The 27,711-nt window shown below is 47.3% G+C and overlaps 1 protein-coding gene across 1 annotated transcript; it reads left to right on the top strand.

The window, feature by feature from the left end:
- Nucleotides 1-73: 73 nt before the first annotated feature.
- On the top strand, nt 74-27,711 carry COG4 (component of oligomeric golgi complex 4). The gene is made up of 19 exons (XM_055000913.1): nt 74-229; nt 3,619-3,701; nt 3,842-3,956; nt 5,573-5,747; nt 6,347-6,540; nt 7,503-7,608; nt 9,211-9,368; nt 10,470-10,528; nt 11,443-11,576; nt 15,599-15,717; nt 16,186-16,352; nt 17,073-17,238; nt 18,100-18,162; nt 18,954-19,070; nt 22,240-22,332; nt 24,384-24,467; nt 25,396-25,497; nt 26,887-27,015; nt 27,365-27,711. Exons 1-19 carry the CDS (start codon nt 98-100, stop codon nt 27,497-27,499), a joined length of 2,331 nt encoding a protein of 776 aa, XP_054856888.1. The 5' UTR covers nt 74-97; the 3' UTR covers nt 27,500-27,711.

Genomic DNA, 27,711 nt, shown 5'->3' on the forward strand with positions numbered 1-27,711 from the left:
GCCTCGGCATGAAACGCGACGTCGCCTCCTCGAGGCTCTGCTTAGGGCACCGCCTCTTTTGCCTTCAAATCCAAGGGCCCGGATGTGATGTGCTAAGATGGCGGCGCCTGCCGCTCCGTCTTTGGCTCGCTCCGGCGGGTCCTCCTCAGCGTTGCCTATGGAGGAGATCCGCGCGCTCACTGACCTGCCCGACCTGGAGGCAGCCTACAGCCGCCTGTGCGCGGAAGAGGTGCGGCAATCCCTTGACGCTGTCGCTGACTTGCAGGGGTGGTGGGTCTGTGGCTGGGATCTTGCATGCACAAGATCCCAGATTCAGTCCCCGGCACCTCCCATGAAAAGAATCAGGAACAGACTAACTCAATTGCTCCTTTGCAGGGCTGTGTTTCAGCAGCAGAGCATCTCGTTTGCAGAAGGCCCTAGGCTCAATCTCACTCATCCCCGTCATTGCCAGTTAAAAGCATTAGGTGGGAGATGATGTGAAAACCGCCCTCCACCTGAGATCCAGGAGTGCTGTTTCCAAGGCAGGTAGACAAGGACCCAAGGGTCTTCATGGACCCAAGGGTCTGAGAGTACAAGGCAGGGCTTCATAGGATTGCACTATTAGTGGGGCACATCCCAGTTCTGCAGGTGTGTCAGCAGTAATTTAGATCACTGGACCTTGCTTCCAAGGAGGTGTACACTGCACTGCAGCCCAAGCATGCAAGTAGGAGGCCAGCAAATAAAACTCTTGCCTCTGCGATAGAAGTCACTCGGAGTCTAGGCATCCTAGGCATGCTTTCTTTTCAGTAAGTCCTGACCTCAGAAAGGTTTAGCCTGGATTTCAGGCAGGGCTGAGGCTCAGCCGTAGAGCACCTCCTTTCAGTCCCTGCTATGTCCTGTTCAAGGATCACAGGTAGGTAGGTCCTGTAGGTGCACAGGACACTTCTGTTTGTGACCCTAGAAAGCCACTGCCAGAGATGAGCAGTAGAGCATCCACTTGGCACGCACAAGGTCCCAGGTACAATCTCGGACATCATCACCGAGAAAGGGTCAGATAGTAGGTGATGTGAAAGACCTACTTTCTGAAAGAGGCTTCCGGTCAGAATTGACACTTCTGACTTTGGTAGATCATTATCCATGGCCCCAAGATGTTTTGCCATCTTCTGGGCATGGAGTAGGGGTCATTGCGGGTGAGGGGAGGTAGTTGTGAATTTCCTGCATTGTGCCAGAGGTTGGACTGGAGGTCCCTTCCAACCTTATGAATCTATGATTAGTCTAGCTCAGCTTCATGCATTCATTTCATGTGGGAGAGAAGAGGCTCCTGGATGTGTCGGGCCAGCATTGTTCTCCTGATCCTTTCAACAGTTGCACAATAGCAGCATCAGGGGAAGAAAAGCTGCTGCACTCCCATCAGAGGACCAAGGCATCCCTTCTGCCACATATGTCGCCTCCATGTTCCTGAAAGGAAGCCAGTGTGGTTGAACATAAGAGGTGCTGCACTAGGTCTGATCAGTGGTCGATCTAGTGCAACCTTACGCAGTGGCCAACTAGTAGCCCTGCAGAGGTAACAAATAAAACACAGAGATCTGAGATATCCTCGTAGCACTGGTATACAGAGGTTTACTGCCTCTGGGTGAGGAGGTTTTCCGACTTCTGACATGCCAGAGACTGAACTAGGGCTGTTGCATGGACTATACAGAAGCTCTACCACTGAGCTGCCCTCAACATGCATCAGTCCCCTGAGAAAACCGCTCAAGCAACACAGTTGCTAGACTATCATTTTCTTAGATAAAGAATATAAAAAGTGCTCTCGTAAATCAGTCCTTTAGCCCATCAGGTCCAGCACAGGGGCAACAGGTTACCTCTAGCCCTAGAGCTGCTATTCTGATGTCCCCTGTCTCTGGCCATGGAGATTTCTTTTAATTATATCAGCTAGTAAACATTGATGGATTTTTTGTTTGATGAATCTGTCCAGTTCTCTTTCCGACACAATTTCATGACTCCTTGAGTGAAGAAGTAATGGGCTTGTGCCATTGGTGTCTGAGCATGCCTTATATGAGATGTTAATTCAGGGAGTGATGTGAAAAGGGTTTAACGACTGGAGGACGAGTCCTCTAGACAGTGCGCTCAGCTGTTTTTCTCCTGGCCGCATCCACAAGAATAGGTTCAAAAGGGCCATCGTAGCTGTTAGCAGGAGCTACTGTAGAAGAAACCACAGCCTCTAGTAGAGCCAGTGTTACAGTCAGGGCTTTTTTCTGGCGGGAACACAGTGGAATGGAGTTCCGGTACCTCTAGTGTCCAGTGGCCCCGCCCCCTGATCTCCAGACGGAGATCAGTTCCCCTGGAGGAAATGGCCGTTTTGTAAGGGGGCCCATGTGTTTCTCCCTCATTTCCCTCTTGAGAGTTCCACCACCTCTTTTCCCAGAAAAAAAGCTCTGGTTACAGTGTCTCCATGGTTCCTGCTGACACCTTTCCTGGGACCCAAGAAGTGTTCTTAGAAAGTTGGTGGAGCCAGGTAGGGCTTCTGCTCAGAAGGGCTTCTCATTGGCTGTGCAAAATAAAATAATAATATCAGTTGTAGCTACTGACACTGGGTTGGGTTTTTTCTCTCTCACACTCCTTTCAGGGTATTTTTTAAAAATCAGTCCTTTTGTACCCTGTACTTGGGCTTCCTTTGCATGTGGCTCCACCTCTCATGGTAGCCATTTTGTGGTTGCGCCCATCATCTTGTGTCAGAATTCCAAAGATACCCATTGGTTCAAAAAGGTTGGTGACCCCTTGGTTAGAGACCCAGGTTTGAATCCCCATACTAATAGAATAAATTACTGTCTTTAAGATGCTACTGGACTTTCATAACATTGGGCTAGTTACACTACTTCACAGAGTTGGCATGAAGATAAAATGGAGGAGATGAGAGCAATGTCAGCTGCTTTGGGTCCCCGTTGGGAAGAAAGGTGGGGTATAAATTAAATAAATTAATTAATAATGTAGAGTGAGCTAAAATGGGAGTAATCATCAACCTGAAGACTAAAGTGGCTGCATGGGGACATATGCATAGATACTGACCTTTAGATATGTCGGTCTAGGCTGTGAAGGGCTTTAAAGATCAAAACCATCACCTTTAATTGAACTCAGAAACAATCCAGTAGCTATTGTATCTATATTAAAATAGGTCAGATGTTTTCCCTTGGCTAGCTCTTGACAATAATCAGGTTGCTAAATTCTGAACCAGTTTTAATTTCTGGGTAGTCTTTTACAACCACCACCCATATCAAAATACCCACGTTCAAAGAACATCTCTTTAAACCACAATAGCAGAAAAACTGCCTTGTTTCTCTTCCCCTGCCCATTTACTTTTCTCCCTCATCCCTTAAATAGAATGGAACTAAATATCCAAAGATTAAAAATAGAGCCAGTAACTTTAGCAGATAAACAGGGATTCCAGATCTAATAAAAAAGCCAAGCAGATCATATCAACACCACCAAGGGGGAAGCTAAATAAGCTTCCTGGGGCAGTAGTGTGTCCCACTCTTCAGGAGCTGTTAGCTAATACAGAGTCTTCTGTGGTTATCCCATTGGGTTCTGGAATTTATATAATTTGGCAACTGATTAAATTTCCAATTCTTTTTTTCTCTCCAGAAAGCAGTGGAGGAAGAGCTTGAAATGCTATTGGACCAACAAAGTAGTGTCGAGAGCAAGATGGTTGCCCTTCATCGCATTGGGTTAGTAACACATAACAAGTCCCAGAGAGGGCTGGCACATATAGAACTGGAAGGCTGCCAAATTGAATTTGCGCTTGTTTATCATTATTTTCCCCCTTCCCCAATATGCTACCCACTCTCGCCTGCCTTTCGTGTTCCAGTCCCAACTTGCAGCTGATAGAAGGAGACGCTAAGCAGTTAGCTGGAACAATCACCTTCACCTGCAATCTGGCAGAGAACGTCAGCAGCAAAGTCCGGCAGCTTGATCTTGCCAAGGTAACCAGACAAAGCAAGAATTTGGGATGTTGAAATACAAAAGGTGCATGTGTGTGTGTGTGTGGAGGGGGGGGGGTCTGTTATAGCTGCAATCAGGTGGATCAGGCATTACAAGCGACAATCTGTGTGTTAAGGGGTTATCTCTGAGTGGTATAGGACATAAGAGTGAAATGTGGCTTAGTGCAGAACTGAACACATCTCTTTAAAAAACTAAAACAAAATCTTTTAAGGTATATTGAAGGGGTAGGTGGGATCCTACAACAACCAGAATGTGAAGCAAAGACTTCTTAGAGATTCTTTCCAGAAAGGAAAGGATAGAAGTGAACAGATGTCAGGATTTCAGCCACACATGGGTTTATGCCAGCATTCCAAAACAATCGTGCATTGTGTAAGTTATGGTGTTATTAGTTATGGTAAGATCTCATGTGTGCCGCTTCTGATCAAAGAATTACAACAACCAGTGTTTGGGCCACAGAAACTTCATAGATTATTAATCAATTAGTAACAAAGCCCATTGTGGGAAAAATACAATGGGCTCTATAAAGGGGAGCGCAGGCAGGTGGGCATTGCTCCTGCTCTGTGACTGATCCCGGCTGGGTGAAGGCAGGGGCAAGTGTTGCCTCCTGCTCTGCATCTGATTCTGGCTGGGTGAAGGGGGGGCAGGCATTGCCTCCTGCTCCGCTCCTGATCCCGTCCGGGTGAAGGGTGGGCGGACATTGCTTCCTGCTTTACGCCTGATTCCAGCCAGGTGAAGGGGAGGGGGGCAAGCATTGCGTCCTACTCCACACCTGATCCCGGCTGGGTAAAGAGGGGCAGGCATTGCAACCTGCTCCACACCTAATTCTGGCAGGGTGAAGGGGGGCAGGAATTGCCTCCTCCTCTGTGACTGATCCTGGCCGGGTGAAGGTGAGGGGCAGACATTGACACTCGGAGGGGCGGGCTGCCTCTTCTGGGCTTCCCTCCATGGCAGCACCGTCAGGAGGCACACCAGGGTAGGAAGTGGGTTGTCTGGAACACAGCCTTTTATATAGTAGGATGTGTCAGTTATGGTTCTCTATTCATTGCTTAATCTAAATTTTGACATAGCTTGGCTCTTTAATTATAATTGGTCTGCAAACCGGCGGTACAAGAGGCAGCAGAAAGAGAATCACAGTGTTCCACTCAGCCTGCCTCCTTCCTCCCTCATCGGTATTTCTTTGATCTCCTTTGTGGAGGTCAGACCTCTTTATCCTCCTCTCATGTACTTATGCTGACTTTTAATGATGACTTCTGTGCAGTTTCAAGACAGGCCCTGCTCTGAAATTTCAAGAAGTCCACTGATTTATCCCAATTATTGCAAATATGTCTGCAAAGTTATTAGGCAAAGTGAGTTCTGGGGAGAAAGGTCTTGTTGGCACTCCTGTTTTTGCAAAACGTTAGGAACAGTCTTCTGCTCTGATAAGTTACATCCTGTGAGTTTAGTGTGGACCATCTACAAATCAAATGCAATTGAGTACAGCTTTGTTACCCGCCCAACCCACATCAGCCTCTTCTGCTTCTTTCTTACCACCAGACACCCCTCTTGTTAGTAGAGCCTTTAAGGTGGAGTTAAGCACTTGATTTAATTCTTTTTGAAGAACCGCCTCTATCAGGCTATCCAGAGAGCAGATGACATTTTGGACCTGAAGTTCTGCATGGATGGAGTCCAGACGGCTTTAAGGAATGAAGATTACGAGCAAGCAGCTGCTCATATCCATCGCTATCTTTCATTGGACAAGTCAGTCATTGAACTCAGCAGGCAAGGCCGAGAGGGTACCTAATTTTATTTACTAACTTATTTATTCGCTCTGCTTTCAAGGACTGTCTGGGAGATATCTCACAACCACACCCAGCCAGCCAGAGAGCTTCATAGCAGAGTCAGAATTAGAACCCACATTTTCCCCCAGGTTCACATTCATCAGCTCACTGCTCTCAAAATTCCTCCTGCATATTTATCTGTAGCACACTAAACCTGTTGTGAGCTGTAAACCCTGACTGAAGGATTGTTTTCCTTTATTGAGATCGTGACCACTCTCTAAGCAGAATAAAGCATTGCTGATTCTCAGGGATGCCGTCTTAAGAGCTGCTTGTAGGCCTGAGAGATGTCGCATTCATTCATTCTCTCTCTCTCTTTCTCTCTTTCTCTCTCTCTCTCTCTCAGTTGTACTAAAAAATCTAGACATCTTAGTTGAGCTTTGCATTAGAGGGAGAGGAAATACATCTCCATCAGCTCATAGTCTCTTTTCACACTCTCGAGAGCCCATATCCACATGGTTTTTAGTAAAAGCAGGAAAAAATGCTTTAATTTTTCAACCTGCTTTGAGAGTTGAGGGACTGACATGGCACTGAGACAGGCTCTTGTGTTTGGACAGGCAGTATAATTGATGCCAACTTGAAGCTCCTGCAGGAGGCTGAACAGCGTCTGAAAGCAATTGTGACCGAGAAATTTGACGAAGCCACAAGGCAGGGAGACCTGCCCCAGGTGGAACGCTTCTTCAAGATCTTCCCCCTGCTGGGCTTGCATGAAGAAGGACTGAGCAACTTCTCAGATTACCTCTGTAAACAGGTACTTGGAAGCAGCACGGTTCGCAGGCTGAGTCTACCAGTTCTACCAGCAGCAGTGGCTTTCTCCCCAGCTGGAAGTCATTCTGAGCTTTTTTGTTGCGGCATGGCTAAGCTGCGCTGTTCCTGTTCTAGCAGTTCAGCGGCATAGCCTCGGGAGCTGAACAGAGTCCACTGCCCTGGCTGCCCCCTGGTGCTGCCCTTTTTTGCCCCTTGAGTTGGTGCAGGGAAGTTGAGGGGCCAGTATCTTTTAAAGGCAAGGACTATTTTGGTCCACCTCTTTCGGTAATTGCTGAAACATATTTTAGTTCGCTAACTTTACTTTTAAAACAATTTTTTGTACAAAGCCACCCCCCTTTCCCCATCCAGGTGTCTTTATGTACAATGGAATAATAGACTTGCATGCTCTGGATTGTTCTCAGAGATTGCTCAGACCTTCCACGGCTGACTGTGTATTTGAACCTGGGTTTTCCTGGTCCCAGTCAGATACTCCAACCACTACACCACACAAGGGCCATTTCCAGACGGCTTACCTGCACCCGGGATGTTGCACCACGTTGCGGGGAAAACGTGAAATATCATGTTTTCCCCGCAACATGGTGCGACGTCCCAGGTGCAGGTAAGCTGTCTGGAAACGGCCCAGTTCTCCTGCAACCCCTTTGCTGACCAGCTCTGTCTCCCAGAACTGGGGCTATGCAAATGACCTGCTTAGGGAAGGCAGAGGGGGAAAGTTGTTTCCCCCCAGAACCTTCTCTATGGAGTCATTCTAGGTTGCAGTATGGGACACTTGTTTTCTATCTGCCTCTAGCTATTATCCTGTGCCAGGTTTCCTGACTTGCCTTCCTGGTTATATGGGCATACCGTAAGAGGAGAGCAATCTCCTGTGGGGAAAGTGGGATGGGCATGGCTGCGGGTTAGGGCTGCGCAGGAACAAAGCAGGCCATATACCTTCCCCCTCTTCTTCAGGTGTCTGATAAGGCAGAGGAGAACCTGCAATTGGTGATGAAGACAGACATGAGTGACCGCAGGGCTGCTGTTATCTTTGCAGACACGCTGACCCTCCTCTTTGAAGGTAATCACCTAATTCAAGGCTAGGTGACCCCCCCCCCAGATGTAAGCTGAACAGCAGCTTGCCAGACCATTTTGCTTGGCCTGCTGGACTGGTTATCTGCCATTAAGGTTACACAGGATGCCTGAGGTACAGGCAGTGCCGCTAGGGCATGGCTTGCTCTTCGTGTGCCTGGCTAAGTCCACACATTCTTCACCATCCACCCCCACTTTTTTTTTTGCCTATATATCAACAACTTCATAGTTAGATGTGTCTTTTTGGCATCCAGATGTGACAACCAGGCGCTTTCGATGCTTCTCACCATCTCTCGTCACACTTCCAGTAGCAGCGGCCAAGTCAATTTTGTTCTGGCTTGAGTTACCGGTGGTCAGTGAGGCAATGTTAATCAATAACCATGCTGAGTGATGTGCTGCAATTTCAGTAGGAGGTAGAATAGGAATCTCAGGTAATTTCGACTACTTCCCCGGAGTGATCCAAACCACTTTTGTTTCACAACGAAAGTAGTAAGTTTATTGTCTTTTCCTTAGAAAGTTTCATTCTTATTGATTTTGTAGGTAAGGAAAAGAAATCTAACAAATTATGAATATTTACAGTATGGACTAAAAGAACTATGTTACCCTGAAGGTATCTGAAGAAGTGAGCTGTGACTCACAAAAATTCATACACTACCACAAATGTTGTTAGTCTCATAGGTGATACTGGACTGTTGTTCTTTTCTATTGAAAGAGAGTTCGTTTGTCTCGTGGGATATTTCCCTCAGTCCTCTCAAAAGTCACTAACCTGCTATTTCCCTAAGATAGCACAGGATGCCTGCTCTGTTCCTGCTCCTTCCCCAGCAACTGAGCCCTGCATGCTTATACTACATGGATGTCTGAGGTTTCCTTCACCATTCGTAGCCTCATTATCTGACGCCACCTGGCGAATCCCCTGTTCCTCCCTGCCCAAAATAGGGGTGAGGCAGCAAACTCTTCTCATTGCATGGTTGGAATTGCAATGATTCCCACTAATAATTACCCTGGTTAGACCTTTGCCATTGTGGCTGTGTCCCCCAAACACCGATTCTGTTCTGAGATGGGGGGAAAGATAACATTTACATCTCAAGCATTATTGGCATGTCTCTCGTGGCCTTTGGTTCAGTGTCTCCCAAATTGGGAAAGAGTTATCCACAGATCATGCTGTCAGAAGGAAAAAGTGCTTGTTTGGGTAAGTGTGCACGGTCTCAATGATGGCTTTGGAGCAGTAGTTGTGGCGAGTTTTTATTCCGCTCATCCCTTTTGACCGGCTCTTCTTAGGTCTGGTTTGCCCCTCCTGTTGTGTCAGAGAAGAAGGGTCAGAGTTCCCGGGGCTGTCCCTTTATTTGATCATATTTCCCCATGCTGAAAGGAAGTTCCTGGAGAGGTCCAGGTAAATATGATAGACCCTCCCTGGCCATGTGGTTCTTGAAGAGTAGCTTTAGGAACGGCACCAGTTAAATAGGAGCATTGCATAACCTTGGAAAGAGAGGAAGGATGCAAAACGTTTGAGGTCAATATCTGGCCCGGAGGTTTGGTTCCAGATCCCTGTCCCAGGACTGAATATAGCCTGTGGTACTGTGCTTTATTACAGGAATCGCACGTATTGTGGAGTCCCATCAACCCATTGTGGAGACTTACTATGGGCCAGGCAGGCTGTACACCTTGATCAAACACTTGCAAGTAGAATGTGACCAGCAAGTAGAGACGGTCGTGGACAAATTTATCCAGCAGAGAGACTATCACAAACAGGTGATGGGATCGTCAGTGTGGGCTGAGCAAGAAATGCAGGAAATTACCGCAGTCAGATTCTGTGATGCTTTCCTTTGATTTGCAGGGTTGATAAGACCCCTTTGTGGCGGGGGGAGTCTGGGGTTGATGCTTTCAGGAGGCTGGCTGAGGACAGACCATATGTGTCTCCTTGTGTGTTGCTGGGCTCAGATCCTTTGTTCCCCATTTCCATCCTGTGGCTAACAGAGCAGGAGATTGCCGAAAGACCTGGTGTGATCTTGGGTGGTTAGTGGCTGAAGAACATCCCAGTAAAATCCTGAAGAAGGAAGGGATCCATCAGTGAATCAAGTCCAGCCTTTTGCTCTTCTGCCTGGATAGCCACTCCGGCCCTTGTCTCTGTGGCAGGAGATTCTCCAGCCTCTGTGAATAGTATCTTCCAGTACTGTACTGCTCTGTCACAGAGGGTGCCATTTTGCTTCTCATTCTGGGCTCTTAGACCATTTCTCTTTAATGGTCATAGATGGGTCATTTCGTAGAAAGAGCTGCAGGAACTCATTAGCACCACTCATTTGCATATGCCACGCCCCTTGCCATCACCAGAAGTCTGTCATTAGCATAACTGATTTGCATATGCTGCACCCCCTGACATCACCTATCCTGGCTGTTTTGAACCCAATCCTGGCCATTCAAGGCCGAAATTGGGCCCAAAATGGTCCCCAGTTAGAGGCTCAATCCTGACCATTTTGGGCCCCCGATCCAGGCCGAAACAGGCCCAAAATCAGTTGGGCGGGGCCACCTGACATATGACCTTTTTGGAGAACTACCGGAACTGCGTTCCTGCACGTTCCCCCTCAAAATGAGTCCTGGTTATAGATTCAGCGGAGTTAGGCATGTTAGTCTGCAGTAGCAAAATTGCAGAGTCCAGTAGCATCTTTAAGACTAACCAACTTTATTGTAGCATAAGCTTTCGAGAGTTGCATCTGATGAAGAGAGCTGTGGCTCTCAAAAGCTTATGCTACAATATAGTTAGTCTTAAAGGTACTACTAAACTCTAATGGGATTTTACACTTTTTTAATGGCAAGATTTATTTTCTGGCACTTCTCTTTCTTTTCTGCTTGCAGTTTCAACAGGTTCAGAACAGCATGATGAGGAGTTCAGCTGGTGAAAAAATTGAGCCAAGGTACGTTGATAATTTTTTCTGTCCTTCTCTCTTTCAGCTGCATGTCCTGTTACTAAATAATTCACAGATTCAGGTAGGTAGCTCTGTGTGTGTCTGCACTGCATTCGAAGAGCAAGATTCAAATCCAATAGCCTATTAATGCTGACAAGATTTCCAGGGTAAAAGCTTTTGAGAGTCAATTATCTGACAAGGGAGCTTGACTCTTGAAATATCCTGTAAAACTTGTTGGTTTTTAAGGAGCTACTGCAGTTCGCTTCTGCTCTAAATCTTGCACAGGCTCTGAGGCAGACAGGCCCATTTGTATGAAACTCATTCAGGGCCCTTTCCCAGGAGGTAATAATGCTGCCCTTATACTTTGCTGTCCAGCATGATCTCTGACAGAGGTGGGAAGGGGGAAGTTTTTCTTGACAAAATTGTAGGAAACGTGCCTTAAAGGATAAGTGTATTGCCTGCAAAGCTTGAAATACTTATCGATTGGAATGCTGATTGATTGAAGCTTATTTTGCCGACAGTTGACTTGCAGATGCTGAGAATACTTGAGGATGACTGTAGATGGCTTACCCAACACTGGCACCAACTCAGTGGTCTTCCCTTGACATTGTGTTTCTGTTGTGGCCATACTGTAGCACTATTATATTGTAATATTAGCACTATTATAAGAAAAGGAGTGGGATGGTGAATTGTAACAACAGAGTCCAGGAGCGGTCTTTTGAACACATCATAGTCCATTTTAAAAATCTGACTTTGCAAACATGAAGTTTAGGGATGTCATTTTCATGTGAGAGGTTGAGATCTTGTGATTCTTATAAGTGGCCCAGAAGTTTTGCATAGGCTTTATTTTGCCAGACAGTTTGTACAGAAATGCTGTTCTCCTTCCGTGGCTGTGCTGGTAACACTTACTTGGCTTCCTGCAGAGAACTCGACCCAATTTTAACAGAAGTCACCCTGATGAACGCTCGAAGTGAATTGTACCTCAGGTTCATTAAGCGCCGTATTGTCTCTGATTTTGAAGTGGGAGATTCCTCGGCCTCAGAGGAGGTAAAGCAAGGTAAAAACCTCAAACATTTGCCACAAGTTGTGAATTTGGCGTACCTTTTAATGGCATGATACAGAGGCCGCCAGGTGCCCACCGACACCTTTCCTGGCACGCACCAAGTGTTTTTAGAATGTGTATGGGGCTCTTGCCCAGCAGGTCTTCTGATTGGCCTTTGAAGATTTGGTTCGCTTCGCAGATTAAAATTATGTTAGCAGTAGCTCCTGTCACAGTGTTGGTTTTACCCACTCTCTCACTCCTCTTTTGCAGTATTTTTTAAAATACCTCACTTCTACCCTGTACTTAGGTGTCCTGTGTGTATGTGGTTCCTCCTCCTCCTCCTGTGGCAGCCATTTTGTTGTTGATTTTGCCTCCTGTGGCAGCCATTTTGTGGTTGCCTCCACCTCTCTGCCTCAGAATTCCTAAGGTGCCCAAAAGCTTTAAAAAGTTTGGTGACCCCTGGCTTAACAGTTAAGGAGTCCGCTCCTGCAAGTCTATTTCACTGGACAAGACTGTTCTATCTGTCAGTTCCTCTAGAGGGAAGGAACTGCAGTCCAGTGACAAAGAAGCTGCTTGCAGAAGTTCCCAGGTAAAAGAACCAGGTAATGTGAAAGTCTTCTGCCTGAGTCCCTAGAGAGCCACTGCCAGAATGAATAGACAGTACTGACTTTGATGGACGCATGGTCCTATTCAATATAAGGCAGCTTCCTGTATTCTAATCCGTGTAGCAACCTGCTCTTAAGACGTTACTTCCGGCCTTTATTCTGAACATTTCTTTTTTGCCCTTTTTTTGTAAGAGCCAAGTATTTTTCCTCATCTACTGCAAATTATCCTGACAAAAGTCACAGAGACCTAAAAAGCAGGAGCTGGGTCGGTTGGATATTAGACTTTTGCCTTAGGAAATAATCTCTGGCAGCAGATGACATTTTGGCGGGGCTATTTCACCATACACTAGAATTTGTATTCTCTTCTTACTTTGTTGTAAGCAAAACTACCAGGATGCCTATTAGCTGCAGTCAGATGGTCATATGGAGAGGTCGTAGATTCTGTAAGAGAGGATTCTCCAAGAAATTACTAGTCTTTGGTACTTTTGGGGGAGAATGCTGCTATTCAGGTTCTTGTCATGAGCAAGAAGTGGTCAGTATTGGAAAGTCACATGGCAAAACATTAAAGAGTGACCCAAATAATTTGAAGATACCCAGTTGTAGTCTAAAACTTGTCCCTTACCTGTCAACCCGTGACTTAACTACAGTGATCCAAGCAACGATCATCTCTAGGCTAGATTACTGTAACTCTCTCTACGCGGGGCTGCCCTTGAGCCTGACCTGGAGATTACAGCTGGTACAAAATGCAGTGGCGCGTGTTATTACGAGAGTGCCAAATAAGGTGCATATAACACCATTCTTACGTGAGTTGCATTGGTTGCCAGTGGAGTACCGGATCAGATTCAAGGTTCTGGTATTGACCTATAAGGCCCTGTGCGGACTGGGACCAGCGTATCTACGGGACCGTCTCTCCTCATATATTCCCCAGAGGACACTCCGATCAGGGGACAAACAGCTGTTGGTGGTCCCTGGCCCCAAGGAGGCCCGCCTAGCCTCGACTAGAGCCAGGGCCTTTTCGGTCCTGGCTCCCACCTGGTGGAATGCTCTGTCTGCTGAAATCAGGGCTCAGCAGGACTTACTATCTTTTCGCCTGGCCTGCAAGATAGAGTTGTTCTGCCAGGCATATGGCTGAAGCTGGGCCTCCGCCGGCCTGGAAAAAAGGGGTGTATAAAACTTGTTACCAGAACTGCTCTTTATTATAATGGGGAATTAGCTGTAGCAGTCTGTAACTTAAAATAAGCGCGGATCTTAACCTATGTCTACGGAGGTCCCGATCCCAGACACTCTAGTGAAAAAGAGGCAGACTACAAATAGGTTCCAAACACGTGTATTTAGTGTGGCGTAAGCCTAAACTTGCACAAGCATACAGAGAACACACAAGACCTAAGAAATACAGGGTATGAAATACAGAGACGTTCGCATTAGCTGGTTCCCAACGATGATAGGGGAAATACTCACTTATCCTGGAGCGAAGCAGAGACACAGCAGCGAGGGTGGCCCAATGCCAGCACTGGGACCACAGACGGACAGCAAGGAGGTCTGGATAGGGAATGGCCTGAGCACCGAGTGGTCTGGGAGACCAGCTTAAATACCCCAAAATGTACCCTGGGGCTGGTGCTGTACTTGGTGGTTCTCACAGATTAAAACAAGGGTTCTAATAGGCTACTGAATGGCTTGGATGGGCCACTTTGGTAATCTGATTGCGATAAGTGACACCTCAGGAAGAGGGGACAAAAGAGGGTGGGGGAAATCCGAGTGGGCTGAAAGGATGTTCCAGCGGACAGGGCTTGTCCTGATGTCATCAGCTCTGGGATGCGGAGGTTTCTTTGAGATGCATTCTCTAAGTGCTTGGGATGGTCGGCACTTAGTTCCTTCTCCGGGGCGGCTCCTAAGATATGCAGAGCGGGGCGAGGTACTCTCGCTGCGGACGTGGTGTGCCCGCTTCGCCGAAATGGCTTCTCAAAGCAGTCTTCTTCCCTGGGTCTTCTGGGTGCCTGAGAACATGGATGCCGGCTGGGCATAGCTGGGGCTGGATAGCAGGCTGCCCGGTAGCGAGGGCAAGCTCGGCGACCGGCTCGCGGGAGGCTCCAGGCGGGAACTGACCAGGGAGCGCCTAGCCAGGCTCGCTGGAGGTTTCCCCGGCAGGTGCCCGGCTGCTAGCAGCGGCTTGGGCCCATATGAGGCAGGCTTCCATGGAGGCAGGGGAAACAGCACACAAAACACAGTCCAAAGCAGGGAGCAGGCACCGTCCGTGGCAGATGGCAATGCAGGCACGGGGCACACTTGTAACACAGTCCAAACACACACTGGGAAATCCAGATACAGGTCAGGGCAGGGCTGCCCAGAAAGAGAGTCCTTTGTGCAGTCACCCAAACATGGAGTCAGGGAACTACACAGTCTATTCCAGCAGCAAGGTAACTGACACCCAGGGAGGAAACTGACACGTGTACCAGAACACACACGTGCAGGGCAGTCTTTGGTGCAGCAGTAAAACAGCAACGCAGGAAACTTTAGCACAGTTCATGGCAGGCCTTAAAGCAGGGGAGGGGGCCTGCTTGGCAACAAACTCTCCCTGTGAAGGCTGTCCACCATCTTGTTTTAAATGTGTTGTTTTTAATGAATATGCATTTTTACTTGTATTTTAATTGTATTTTTAATATGTTGTTATCCGCCCTGAGCCCGCTTGCGGGGAAGGCGGAATACAAATTTGAAATAAAAATAAATAAATGTCCTAGAGGCTTCTACAAGGTCCTAATACTCTCCCTAATGAGGAGTGACCTTCTCTGGTGGGTAAGCGTGGACTCCTTGGTTGGGTATGGTGTGGGGGCATCGTTCGGCTCTTTGCACATTCTGGTTGTAACTGTGGTGAAGGAGAAGATACCAGTGTCGTCCTGGGGAAAGAGAAAGGGCCCTCCCCAAGGTGGACCTGAAGTCACGGTTGACTTTTCATTGTGAACTGAGGTTCTGCAAGGTGATGGTGCTTGAAGGTAAATTGTGTACTGATATTAAGAAGTGAGATGGTTGAAAATATGCAAGTCCAGGAATATTGCAAATTTACTTTTGTGCACTTCCAGCCGAAATATTAAGTGCTTTGTGTGTAGTCCATGTTTTATTCAGTACTTTTCTCTGTCCACACTGAAAAAATCCTTTTTGGGGTCAGGTCAAATTTTAACACAATCAGCAGCACAGTTCTTAAGTTTATTTGGCATGGGATTTTGATTTTGAGTTTTGTTTTACTTTTTTGGTCACCCTCCTGCCAGTTTCTTCATTGAGCTCCCCCTCCACACACACACACACACCCCTACTGAGATGTGTTGCTGATTACAGGAGGACAAAGTTGGACAAGGAACTTCTCATAAGGGCCTGCATGGGTCGCACAATGAATGACACCATTTCTTAATCAGTGGCTGTCATTCCCTTTATATTCCACAGAGCACCAGAAGTGCCTGGACAAACTGCTCAACAACTGCTTACTGAGCCGCACCATGCAGGAGCTGATTGGCTACTATATCACCATGGAAGAGTATTTCATGAGAGAGACGGTTAACAAGGTGGGGATGGCTGCTTAGAGTTGCAGCCTCTTTCTACAGCCTGGGGAATAATTCTGAGATGCATTCAGCATTTCTTAAGCATGGCATAGATGACGGGGAGTGGATTGGGCATTCTGAGCATTGCCACCTAGCACTGGAGCAGCTCCCTGTGGAAAGAGATACGGGGAACTGCACTTGGAATGTCTGGCATTTGAGGGCTTGGTGGGTTTCTTACCCAAGTTCTGCAGCAGCGTGAATGTCACAGAAGACGTACAGCTGCGGGCAGGGGGGACGACACCTTGGAGTTTCCCTCCATGCCCAACAGATTCCCTTTTCTTGGGGGATATCAAAGGATATGGAAGCATGAGTGGGCCGTGGGTGAGGCTGTCTGTTGGGCACTACATGACCTGTCGGGTCTCTGAAGCCAGGAAATGGCCCATGGTGAATCATAGCCGAGGTGAGTCATTGCTGTTTTGACTCTTCTCCCAGGCAGTGGCTATGGACACATGTGAGAAGGGCCAGCTGACCTCCAGCATGGTGGATGATGTCTTCTATATAGTGAAGAAATGCATTGGGAGGGCCCTCTCCAGTTCCAGCATTGACTGCCTTTGCGCCATGATCAACCATTCCATCACCGAGCTGGAGTCAGACTTCAGGTATGTGAGTTGGGAACGGAGAGAAGCAAGCGAGAGTGCTAGTGGCACATGCCTCCCAGGCAACCTCGCTTTCTTTGTGTCCCAGCTTAGCCTGTGTGAAAAATGAGCATGCTCAATCCCTTGTGGACCAACACCCCCAAATAATTAAGTGTGTGGGTTTGCTTCAGTATATAACAGATTATCTCTTGTCTTGTTAATGCCCTACCCCACATGGTTGTGAGGGTAGAGGGGAGAACCACATATGCTCCTCTGAGTAGATCAATGGTACTTACTCTGTGGCTTATGGAGAGCCACGTTTGCAATTACCGTCCACCAAAGGAGTCACCTTTACTTCCATCCCTGGCATGAAACCTGCTCCTCAGGGAGGCAAACATCTTTACCCCTTCATCTGGTACTGGCTGTTTCAAGGTGGGAAGCAGCTGCCAGCCACAACTCCCCACCAGGCAAGGGCTTTTCCTACTTCCTAGAAACATGGGCGGGTGTCACTCTGGGGGACAACTGTCAGAGGAGCCATATATGGGTCCCAAGCCACTGAGTGAATATTGCTGCAAGAGATAATATATTTCTTCTCCTTCCCCTTATCTAATGCCTGGGAGGACATTGATGTAGCCCCCTTGCCCTTCCTTCCATCATCCGTTCATGTCATCCCAAAGTGAGAGGTTGACTGTCCCAGGGCAGGGAGAGAATCTTGATCCTGGTGATGTCTCCTGCCTTTCTCAGGGAGGTTCTATGCAACAAGCTGAAGATGGGCTTCCCAGCCACCACTTTCCAGGATTTCCAGAGGGGTGTGACCAGCGCAGTGAGCCTCGTGCACAGCAGCCTTCAGCAGGGCAAGTTCGATACCAAAGGCATCGAGAGCACAGATGAGGCCAAGCAGTCCTTTCTGGTGGGCACACAATTCTGCATGTTTTTCACAGGGCTGAGGACATGGTGGGAGAAATAGGAGCAAGGACTCATTGGCCAGAATCCATGATGTCAGGATGATAGCAGGGTTGGCACAAGGGTTGGTTCTACCTGGAAGCCAGGATGGTTGTGGTCTCTAGAAGCAGAGCATGAGGTTTTGTACTAGGAAATGCCAAGAGAGCGCGAGTGCCTTTCCCTCTCCCGTATGTACAGCAGCAAGATTGCTCTGCATTTCCCTGTAATAGTAACATGTCACTATTCCCTCATGTCAGCCAGCCAAGCATTTTCAAGTCACATTCAGCAAGCAGAGCTTTCGTGTCCTGAAGTCGCAGTCCTCAGATGTGGAGGGCTGCCTCTCCTCCACTGTTTAAACCAAATTTAAACCAATCGTTCATAATTGCTGAACCACCACTACAATGAAGTTTGCCTTGGGTGATCATTATTTTTTAGCATAATGGGCTTCTTCACCACCTCTGGGGAAGAAAGAAGAGAGACAACTGCTGATACAAGTCCTGTTCTCCACCCTTAATTTTTTCCTCTCTCTGTGTGTTTTTTTCTCTCTGCAAAAACACAAGTGCACGCGCATGCACGGTCTCCCAGCACCTCCCCCACTGAACTTCTGCCCCCAGGCTAGCATCTCCATGGCCAGTCCACTCTCTTCCAGTAAGCAACATCTGTTTAGGCAATTTGGAATGGATCTCCTGGCCCTCAGCTTGCTGGCGGCAAGTCTTAGGAGGGGTTTTATGCCCTGTGCTGCTTGCAGGGTAGATGTTACTCTTTGTGAATGTACCAAGGATGGAAAACTGCATATTCTGATGTTTTCTCTCCTTTTCTCTTTTTAAAGGTGACATTAAACAATGTGGAGGTGTGCAGTGAAAACATCATGACCCTGAAGAAGACTCTGGAGGTACGGTGTGTGAACCTTCCCCCATCAGCAGCCACTTTTTCTATCACTGTTTATACTCTAGCTTTACAGAGGCTTTCTTGTTGCCCGAAGAATATCCACCTACCTGCTAATAAAAGCAACAGTGTTCCATAGTCTAAATTAAGAACACTGTTTTGTTTCCTTATATTTCAAAGCTGGCCCACCCCCAAAGTTTAGCATGGGTATCAGCACCTACAACACAGACCAAAAAAATGGAGAAGTAAAATGTTTATTCAGATAAACTGCTGGATTAAATACCTAGTGTACATACATGTATACACACACTACATTTATACCCTGTCTGTCTCCCTAATGACCCTGACCTGGATACCCAGGTGAACCTGATCTTGTCAGATCTCAGAAGCTAATCAGGGTCAGCCTGGGTTAGTAATTAGATGGGAGACCTCCAACAAAGACGGGGGCTGAAGAGGCAGGCAATGGCAAACCACCTCTGTTAGTCTCTTGTCATGAAAACCCCTCTAGGGGGTCGCCATAAGTCAATTATGACTTGAGGGCAGCATTTCATTTCATCTCCCTAATGGGGATCCAAAACAGCTTACATCATTCTCCTCTCTGCCATTTTATCCACACAACAATCTCTTGAGGTAAATTAGGCTGACAATGTGTGTGACTGGCCCAAGGCCACACAGCAAGCTTCCATAGCAGAGAGGGGATTCAAACCTGTGTCTTCTAGATCCTCATCTGACAATCTAACCACTGCACCATACTGGCTCTCCAATAACTCCAGCCCCTGGATTTGTGCTTCTCTGCAGAGTGACTGTGCAAAGCTGTTTCAGCAAGGCTTTGGGGGTGAACAAGCGCAGCCCAAGATTGACAGCTGCCTCTCCGATATGGCTGCCGTCTCCCACAAGTTTCGAGACCTGCTGCAGGTAAACTTTGTGGTCCTTGAGCATTGCTGATAGCCGAGCAATGAACCCAACATTGTCTTGCAGACTACCTGATGCTTTACAGACCAGGGTGGGAGGGCAGGCTGAAGCACTGGCAGTAAGGGCCTCAAGGCAATGTAGTGGTCAAGAGAGACTTTAGCCTGGAATGAGGGGAGCGGCTGTGGCTGAGGATTCTGGCCTTGGCTTTGTTCTTGTAGTTTTGAGCCAGAAGATGTGCGAAGCAGCCTCAGCCTTTTACTAGGCAAGCCAGCAGCTACAGACCACTCCTCTCTGTAGATTCTGCACAGAGGAATGCTCAGATGGCACAGAACGTGTCAACAGGTAAAGGTTTTAGCTTCCCACAAAAAAGGGTCTGCTTCTACTTTCTCTTTTCAAAGCATCATGGCAGCAAAGATCTGCCTGGGCCTATCTAGGCCAGGGGGGTCTTCAACCTTTTTGCCCCACAAGTGCTTGTGAAATTTTGAGACAGGGTAACAGGCACCACCTCAAAATAGCTGCCATGGGGGCAAGGATCAGTTACAAAACAATAGGTACTTCCAGGGCGTTGCCAACCTTCAGGTGTGGTCTGAAGTTCTAGAATTACAACTTATCTCCAGACTACAGAGGTCAGTTTCCCTGGAAAAAATGGCAGCTTCAGAGGGTGAACTTTATGGATCACATCCTCTCTGAGCTCCCTCTCTCTCCCAAACTCCACCCTCAGCAGGCTTCACCGCCAGATCTCCAGGAATCTCTTAATCCAGTGCTGTCCATGCTAGTTCGAGGCTAGTTGTCCTCAACAACAAACACAACAAAGTTGCTGCTTAGAAATCGGGGCTGCTAGTAGACACAGAGGTGATGTTTCCCTGACTGGTCCGAATCCCATCCAGCTCTTGTAAGGTGGAGGAAAGCCAGAACTGGCTGTTTGCTTTGCTGTTGAATATTAAAGGGTTAAAAGGAAATGTTCTTTCACTAACATTGCTACTGGACAAAGCCCTAGACAGGCTGTCCTCCAAAGCCTATAAAAGCTTGATATTCCTCATACTAAAGATAAAAAAATCTGCACCCAGCAGAGTTTTGCCACCTGTATACATTACACAAATGAGCAAATTTACATAGGTCACCATGGGGAGGGGCAGGGACTATCATGTTCAGCCCTCACTAGGCCCTCCTCTCTCTGTCTTCTGAAATTTCAGCAAGCATTGCCCAACCTAGTTCAAAAGTGGAACCAGCTGCCTAGGGCGGTGGTGAGCTCCCCTTCACTGGCAGTTTTCAAGAAGAGGCTGGAGGAATACTTGTCAGAGATGCTTTAGGCTGATCCTGCACTGGGCAGGGGGTTGGACTAGGTGGTCTGTATGGCCCCTTCCAACTCTATGATTCTATGATTCTAACCTATAGTTATGGTGGGTGGAATGGTGCCCATTGATGCATTGTCTCTCTCTTGCACATGTGACAATGTGCATGTACTCCTTGTGTGCAAAGCCCAGACGGGGTCTAAAGGGGAGTAGTTCCCATCTCCCCAACTGATTTTCTCTCCTTAGCTGAAGTCCAGAATGCTGCACTTAAAATGATGTTCCACCAAGCCATCCTAGACCAAGTCTTTCAGAGAGACTAAGATTTCAGATGGCCCAAAGGCCCTTTGGCTACATCTTCATAGCATTTGAATAGAGCTTCCTTGTCTGGGGCCAGTTCCCATGGATCAATCTCACGCTGGCATGCTGGGCTGCCCCCACAAAAGCAGATGTGACATGTTCAGCTAGGACTGCGGTACCAGGATGGAAACTGCAGCACTTCTGAAAAAATGCAGGCAAGCAGAAGGAAGCCAGTGCTGGAAGCAGATGGGCCGAGACAGGGTGAGATGCAGACCTCAGGGAAGCCATGCGAGTTATCTGTTCTGGGCAGAGAAACTGCCTGTGCACTGGCTAAGAAGGCACTGGAGCTACACTCTGGCTGTAGTACCCAGATGACAAGCTTCAGCACCTGGCTCGAGCCAAATGGTTAGATTTAAGGGTGCTAGCAAGGGCCTTGGCAATGCCATCCCAAAGGCCATAGGGGTACCACCTCCCTCTTTTGAAATACTTTGAGATTTGGTGTGGAGTCTTTGGAGGACGGGATTTTGGAAGGAAAGGGACTTCAGAGGGATATAATGCCAGAGTCCACCTTCCAAAGTAGCCATTTTCTCCAGGGAACTGGCCTCTGTTGTTACTGCAGGAAATCTCCAGCCCCTACCTGGAGGCTAGTACTAAAAATCACAGAATAGGATCCTAGTTAGAACAACACTGCCATCATGATTATCTGACTACACTGGTTAAATCATAAATTAGTCATAAAACTCATGAAAAATATAATTCAGTATTTCAAACATATACCATTAAAGAATCATTCAAGATAAAGCAAGTAGGTGCCAAATGTACCCTCAAAGAATCTTCACATAGACCTATAAACAGGTGGTACATCAAAAAAATCATCCTATCAGAATACAGTTCTTAAAGTGCACAGTGCTCCAGTAGAGTATACATTTCTTAATGTGCACATTGCCCCACAAAACTTTTTCTAATTGCTGTTTTCAAAGTTATACAGTCATTAATAGTGGAAAAGTCCAAAATACGTCATGCCAAAGTGAATTCTTATTATTGCAGGGCCAACAAATGCTTCCCCTTGGAGCCAGCAGGGCCAGTGCTGAGGCACAGTTTCATTTGGTATATGTTTGAAATATTGAATTATATGATTCATGAGTTTTATGACTAATTTATGATTTCACCAGTGTAGTTAGATAATCATGGTGGCAGTGTTGTTCTAGTTAGGACCCACCTGGAGGCTGGCAACCCGACCAGGTCAGGGCCTGCATTCGGACAGTCTGTATGTTGGCATCCTCCCTCTGGAGTTTCTTGAAAAGGGGGCTGTCCTTCCTAGGCTACAATGGCAGGGGAACTCCCCACGTTTTTCACTAGGCTGCTGCTTCAGTTGGAAGCCTTCCACAAAGAGCACCTTCTGAGTTTGGTTGTTCACGCCAGACATTTGTGTTGACAGAGAGAAGTCTGTGTTGCAGCAGAATTGTAACATGTCGCCAGGTCCCTCGGTCACAGCTCTTACTTAGCCAGAGGACTCCTGGATTCCATGTGGCCCTTTGCCTGGGACGGCTGGCCTGTTCTCACTTTCCCCTTCTCGCCTCCAGGAAGGGCTAAATGAGCTCACCACCTCGGCTATCAAACCGCAAGTGAAACCTTGGATCAATCTCTTCCTGTCCGTCTCCCACAACATCGAGGAGGTAAGTCCTGCCGCCTGCACTTCAGAAGCACTTGAATAATAATAATAACAATAACATTCGATTTATAAGATGACTTAACACCACTCAGAGCAGTTTACAAAGTATGTTCTCATTATCCCCACAATAACAAACACCCTGTGAGGTGGATGGGGCTGAGAGAGCTCCTAGATTCGCTGTGACTGACCCAAGGTCACCCAGATGGCTTCAAGTGGAAGAGTAGGGAATCAAACCCGGTTGTCCAGATTAGAGTCCCACGCTCTTAACCACTACACCAAACTAGCTATCCTGGCTCTCCAGAATAGCATGGAGAAGGGGATGTGGGACCACACACCTTGCACCTACGCAACTTACAGAGGAATCCAAACCACCTAAAACTGTAAGGCAGTGTGCCAGTGTGCATTCTTTTCTTGGTGCACAAGATACTGTTTCTCATGAAAAGTGTGGAATGAGGCAGGTAATGGTTTATGTGCCTAGGGCAGGGGCCTGCAACTGGTAGCTCCAAAGTCAAATGTGGCTCAGTATGAAATCAAGTAGAGCTCTTCCAAAAAGAAAAATCCAGTCTTTCAACTTAAGTTATATTAAAGAGGTGGGAAGAATGCTGAAATACCCAGTGTGAGAAGGGAATGGCTGGTTTTTAAAGGGCTTGTTTGAGATTTCCCTTTGCAAAAAGGGAAATGATAGAGGCGAATAGTTGCCAGGAATCCCAATGCGAACGATGCACTGATTTATGCCAGCACACAAGAATGATTGGGCAGGCTGCTGCTCTGTGAATTTATTACTTCTTATGAGACCTTGTTCGTGCCACTTTGTAATAAAGAGCTGGCAACAACCAGTGTTTGGGCTACAGAAACTTCATGGGTATCCCCCTCAGAACATAATATATCTCAAACAGTGTCTTTTACTTTTTTAATAATTTATTAGAATGTCCCTCCTTGCCTTTCCCAAAAGCTCATGGTAGCTAACAGAGTGCCATTTTTAAAAAAGATACAGAAGATATACAGTGGTGCAAGGCCTATACATGCCCTGGTTGAGAGGCTACAGGATGTTGAGCAACTGATGAAAGGTTGAGGGGCAAAACGGGGTGGTGAACGAGCAAGCAAGGGAGAGAGGAACAAGCAAGTAGGTGCCACATCAGAACAAAGGCTGACTGATTGAATGGCAAGCTGAGTGACACAGACCGACGCATGGTGTCATGGAACCAGCAGGCTTTTTCTTCTAAGCATCTGTTTGGTGAACTTTCTATTGGATTCTTGTACTATAAAGCACTTAAATTCCTGTAATATAAAGCACTTTAAACCGGGGGTGGGGTGGGGGCAAACATTTTTTTGCCTGTGGGCACCTTTGGAATGCTGCCACCATGTGGTGATTGCAGCTACAAAATGGCTTCTGTAGGAGACAGAGCAAGCCACAAAATGCCTGTTACAGCTTACTTCCAGTCACACAGTGAAGATCCTTGTGCTGTAATTGCAGCTGTTGTCAAAGCAATATTTTAAAAAATCTGTACAGCCAATCAAATCTCCAGTGGCCAATCTGAAGCCACTTGGGTGTCAGGAAAGTTGTTGACTGGCACCATAGTGCCCAGGGGACCCCTGTTTTAAACTAAAGATTGCCAGTCTCGTCCCTTCTGTTACTGAATACATGATCAAAAAGAGTCCAGTAGCACCTTTAAGACTAACCAATTTTATTGTAGCATAAGCTTTCGAGAATCAAGTTCTCTTCGTCAGATGCCTGCCAAAGGAAATGGGTAGTCCTGAAAGTGGAACAATAATAGTCAGTCAGGCGCTAATTATTTATTTTGTATCATTAACACTACCCTTTGACATAGGTTAAACTAAGAGTGTGTGATGATCCAAGGTCACCCAGGCTTAATCTGTTTTACTGGCTTGCAAGGTTAACCAACCAGCTTCCACAGCAGAGTAGGGATTTGAACCTGGGTCTCCGAGGTCATAGTCCAACCCTCTAACTACCATATCAAGCAATACAATGCCTGACAATGTAGTGGCTTGGTGGGAGTCGGTGATGTCTGCATCTGCATTCTGTTTCCGTTTTAGGAAGAGTTCAACGACTATGAAGCCAATGATCCCTGGGTCCAGCAGTTCATTCTTAACTTGGAGCAACAAATGACAGAATTCAAGGTGTGTTTGGGACCCTGAAAAACCAGTCAGGTCAATGCAAAGTGCTTCCTCTCCACCACTTCCATTGGGCCTCCTTCACAAGGTGCTCACAGTGCACTTTGCAGGTGGGAGAAGGGACAGGCCTCAGCCCCTCTGAGCCTCTTCTGCAGTGACTTTCCCTGTGCTTCCCTGGGCAGAAGAGGCAGAGCTGTTTGGGAAGGGGCCCTTTTTTGCTGGTCCTTGTACGCAGGGTGAACTTGACTATTGAACTCTCCCCCTTTGGAACTGGGCAGGGAGATCTAGAGGGTAGACCTAGCCCACTTGCTGCCAGCCACAGCATAAATGACACCGCACAAACCAGGCACCCTCTGCTGCTTTCATGCTAAAGGATTCTAGTTGAGGAGGAGGAGTCATTCATTCATCCAACAGCTCCTGGTTTCCCTCTGGGAGTCCTTTTGCCACTCTGGAAGTGGAGCTCCAAGTTGTCTGCTTGTAAAAGTGTCTCCCCGAGACCAGAGTCAGACCTGAGACTTCAACAGGCCTGTGGGACAGCCCAAGGCTTTGGGGCGGCTCAGTAGGCAGTGCCACCTTTATTTGAGGCCTGTCCTCTTTGGTCTCACCTACCTAGGCCAGGCTTTGGAACTATGTTGGCTAGGGACAGTCTGCCCCTGTCCTTTTCTGTCTCCTGCCCATGGGCCGCCTTCCCCTTGCAACCCATAGAACTGCTGCTCCACAGCCTCAACCCCCATGCTCCACTCATGCTCCCTTTGGTTAGGCTTCTCTTGCCATAGAAACTGTCCTGGGTAGCAGATTGTATGCATTTCTGTAGCCACTTTGGGCATCATAGCATCCCAGCCCTTAAGTGTTCCTGTTTCTGGGACAGGGTTATTCTTACTTGCTCTTTTGCACCACATAATCTTCAAATCAAAGCCTTCTTCTCCATCTGCAGCTGGGACTGTCACCAGTGATCTACGACAGCTTGACCAGCCTGATGACCACACTCATTGCCGTTGAGATGGAGAAAGTGGTTCTCAAGTCTACATTCAGCAGGGTAAGGAGGGTCAGAAAGAGCTAGTGGGTGGTTCCTGCCCCTGCAGAGCCCTCCCATCATTTCTAGGAACCACCATTCAGCCATTGCTCTTCGATGGACAAAGCTGGCTTTATTCTGGTGCCCAGAATCCTAGGAGAGGGAGGGTCAATTTTCCTGCCTCTGATCACCATCTCTGTGCAGCAGGACAGAGCTAGCAGGTGGGAAATAGTTAGGCCCTTTCTCTTCAGTTGTGAAAATGCTCAATGTCAACCGTGGCTCCCGTAGGGCTGGGAGAGTCATGCCAGTTTAGCAAATCCCCTTCTGTCGCCATCTACTACCAGTGGGTGATTACTTTTTTGTTTTTATTTTTTCTGTTCCTTCAGTGATGACTCTTTCCTGCTCTGTTTTTAGTGGTTTTTATGTTTTCCCTTGTGCATTTTCTTTGTTTTAATGATGCCTTTTGTTTGGTTTTAACAGGTTATAGGAAGTGTCTGTACTATGTTTGTTCTTAATCTTTGAGACAGCTTTGTGGCTTTGATGAGGGTAGAAAGGAAGAATCGTAACAATAATAAGGCAAACCTGGCCCTGAAAAGGCAGCAGCTTAGGACTGTGATTTCTGTGCTGCACAAGCACTAACATATCATGAGGCCTTTCCCTTTCTGCTTCCATTGAACTTGTAAGAAATCATTTGGAACTGGTTTTGGATGGAAACTGGGTAGGCCCTGGCTTCACTTCTTGCTCAGCTTCCTGTCACTCTCTGTGGTTTAGGGCTCATTCTCATGCCATTTCTTCCCAATTCTGTCTTTTCCCAAAATGTGCTCCAGAAAACCCATACAAGAGTGGAGGATTTTTAAAAGTTTTATTTAACCAACATAATTTCTGCTGAGTACTGATCACAGCTTCCTTTGAAGAAGTCATACACAGCCAGAGAGCACAATGTCTCCGTGAAATTGTTGAGTCATCTTTTGTGTGTGACATTAAGCATGACAGAGAGGGGGGAGAAGATGGCCAGAGCATTTGTGGGACTAATGGATTTGGGGTTCTAATGATATCATGTTTCAAATTATCACCAAGTTCCTAGCCCTCTGAGAGCCAAGATTCTGGGGACTGCCCATCACCATGACTTCTCCATCTCACAGCCCTTTGACTGCCACTGTTCCCAGCTTCCTTCTTCTTGTCCTTGCAAGAGTCTGTTTCAAATGGTTTGAGTACTAAAGCAAATATCGTGATGAGCAGAACCACACAGGGAGGCTTTTGTGTGCCATTGCAGTTAGAACTAAGTGGAGCACTCAGTGTGGCCATTTGGGCCTTGATTTGCTAAGATGACTAGCTGCTGTGCGTGCCCATGGCAAGTTTCTCTCCTTGAAGTGTGGGACATTCTCTGAGGGGAGTGCCTTTCTATTTTCCCAGCTTGGCGGCCTGCAGTTTGACAAAGAGCTGCGATCGCTGATCGCCTATCTCACTACAGTGACCACATGGACCATCCGTGACAAATTTGCTCGACTCTCCCAAATGGCAACCATCCTTAACCTGGAAAGGGTAGGCCAGCTTTGGCTTTCTGCAAGTGTCTGGCTGAGGGAGGGGATCAGATGCAGCATTCAGGTCCCAAATGCTGGCTTTGGGCCTTTTGCATCCAAGGCCTCCTGCATCACATGCTTGCTGGTTTTCAGACCGGTCGAAGAGCATGTGATTCTGAGCACATGCAGGGTGCATATTCTTTTTTATTTCGAGCCTTTCATAGAGGCCAACTTCTGACCTGTTGGTGGTTTCTAGGGCACAAGTGCTATATTTGGTGCCACCTGAAGCATGCCACTCTGCTTGGGGGGAGCAGGTGGCAGAGCCCTCTCTCTTCTTCTTAAAAAATTCACTTTCCTTATTTCCTTTTTAGGTGACTGAGATCTTGGATTACTGGGGACCAAACTCGGGCCCATTGACTTGGCGCCTCACTCCGGCGGAGGTCCGCCAAGTACTTGCCCTCCGAATGGATTTCCGTAGCGAAGATATCAAGCGGCTGCGCCTGTAGGCACCTGAACTCTCTCTGCAGGGCCTGAAGCCTCTTTGTGTCGTACCTGCTACTGGGAAGGTTAAAGAGGGTGAGCAGCTGAAGTGGTCATTGGGAGGCCCAGTGGATTCCCTGTTCCTTAAGAGAAATTGAGGACTTCTGCTTTTGGACATTTTCATACTGTGAAGCTCAGATATTCTCTAGAGAATACATTAAAGAACCATTCTGTTGGA

Source organism: Eublepharis macularius, chromosome 16, assembly GCF_028583425.1.
Source record: "Eublepharis macularius isolate TG4126 chromosome 16, MPM_Emac_v1.0, whole genome shotgun sequence".
In the NCBI taxonomy this organism is placed as follows: domain Eukaryota; kingdom Metazoa; phylum Chordata; class Lepidosauria; order Squamata; family Eublepharidae; genus Eublepharis; species Eublepharis macularius.

What these genes read in the sequence shown, in the direction of transcription:
- COG4 (XM_055000913.1), top strand. Translation starts at nt 98, where the DNA reads ATGGCGGCGCCTGCCGCTCCGTCTTTGGCTCGCTCCGGCGGGTCCTCC. An exon ending in GCTGACCCTCCTCTTTGAAG is followed by an intron (nt 7,609 to 9,210) that starts GTAATCACCTAA and finishes GCTTTATTACAG; the next exon opens with GAATCGCACGTATTGTGGAG. An exon ending in GAGCTGGAGTCAGACTTCAG is followed by an intron (nt 16,353 to 17,072) that starts GTATGTGAGTTG and finishes TGCCTTTCTCAG; the next exon opens with GGAGGTTCTATGCAACAAGC.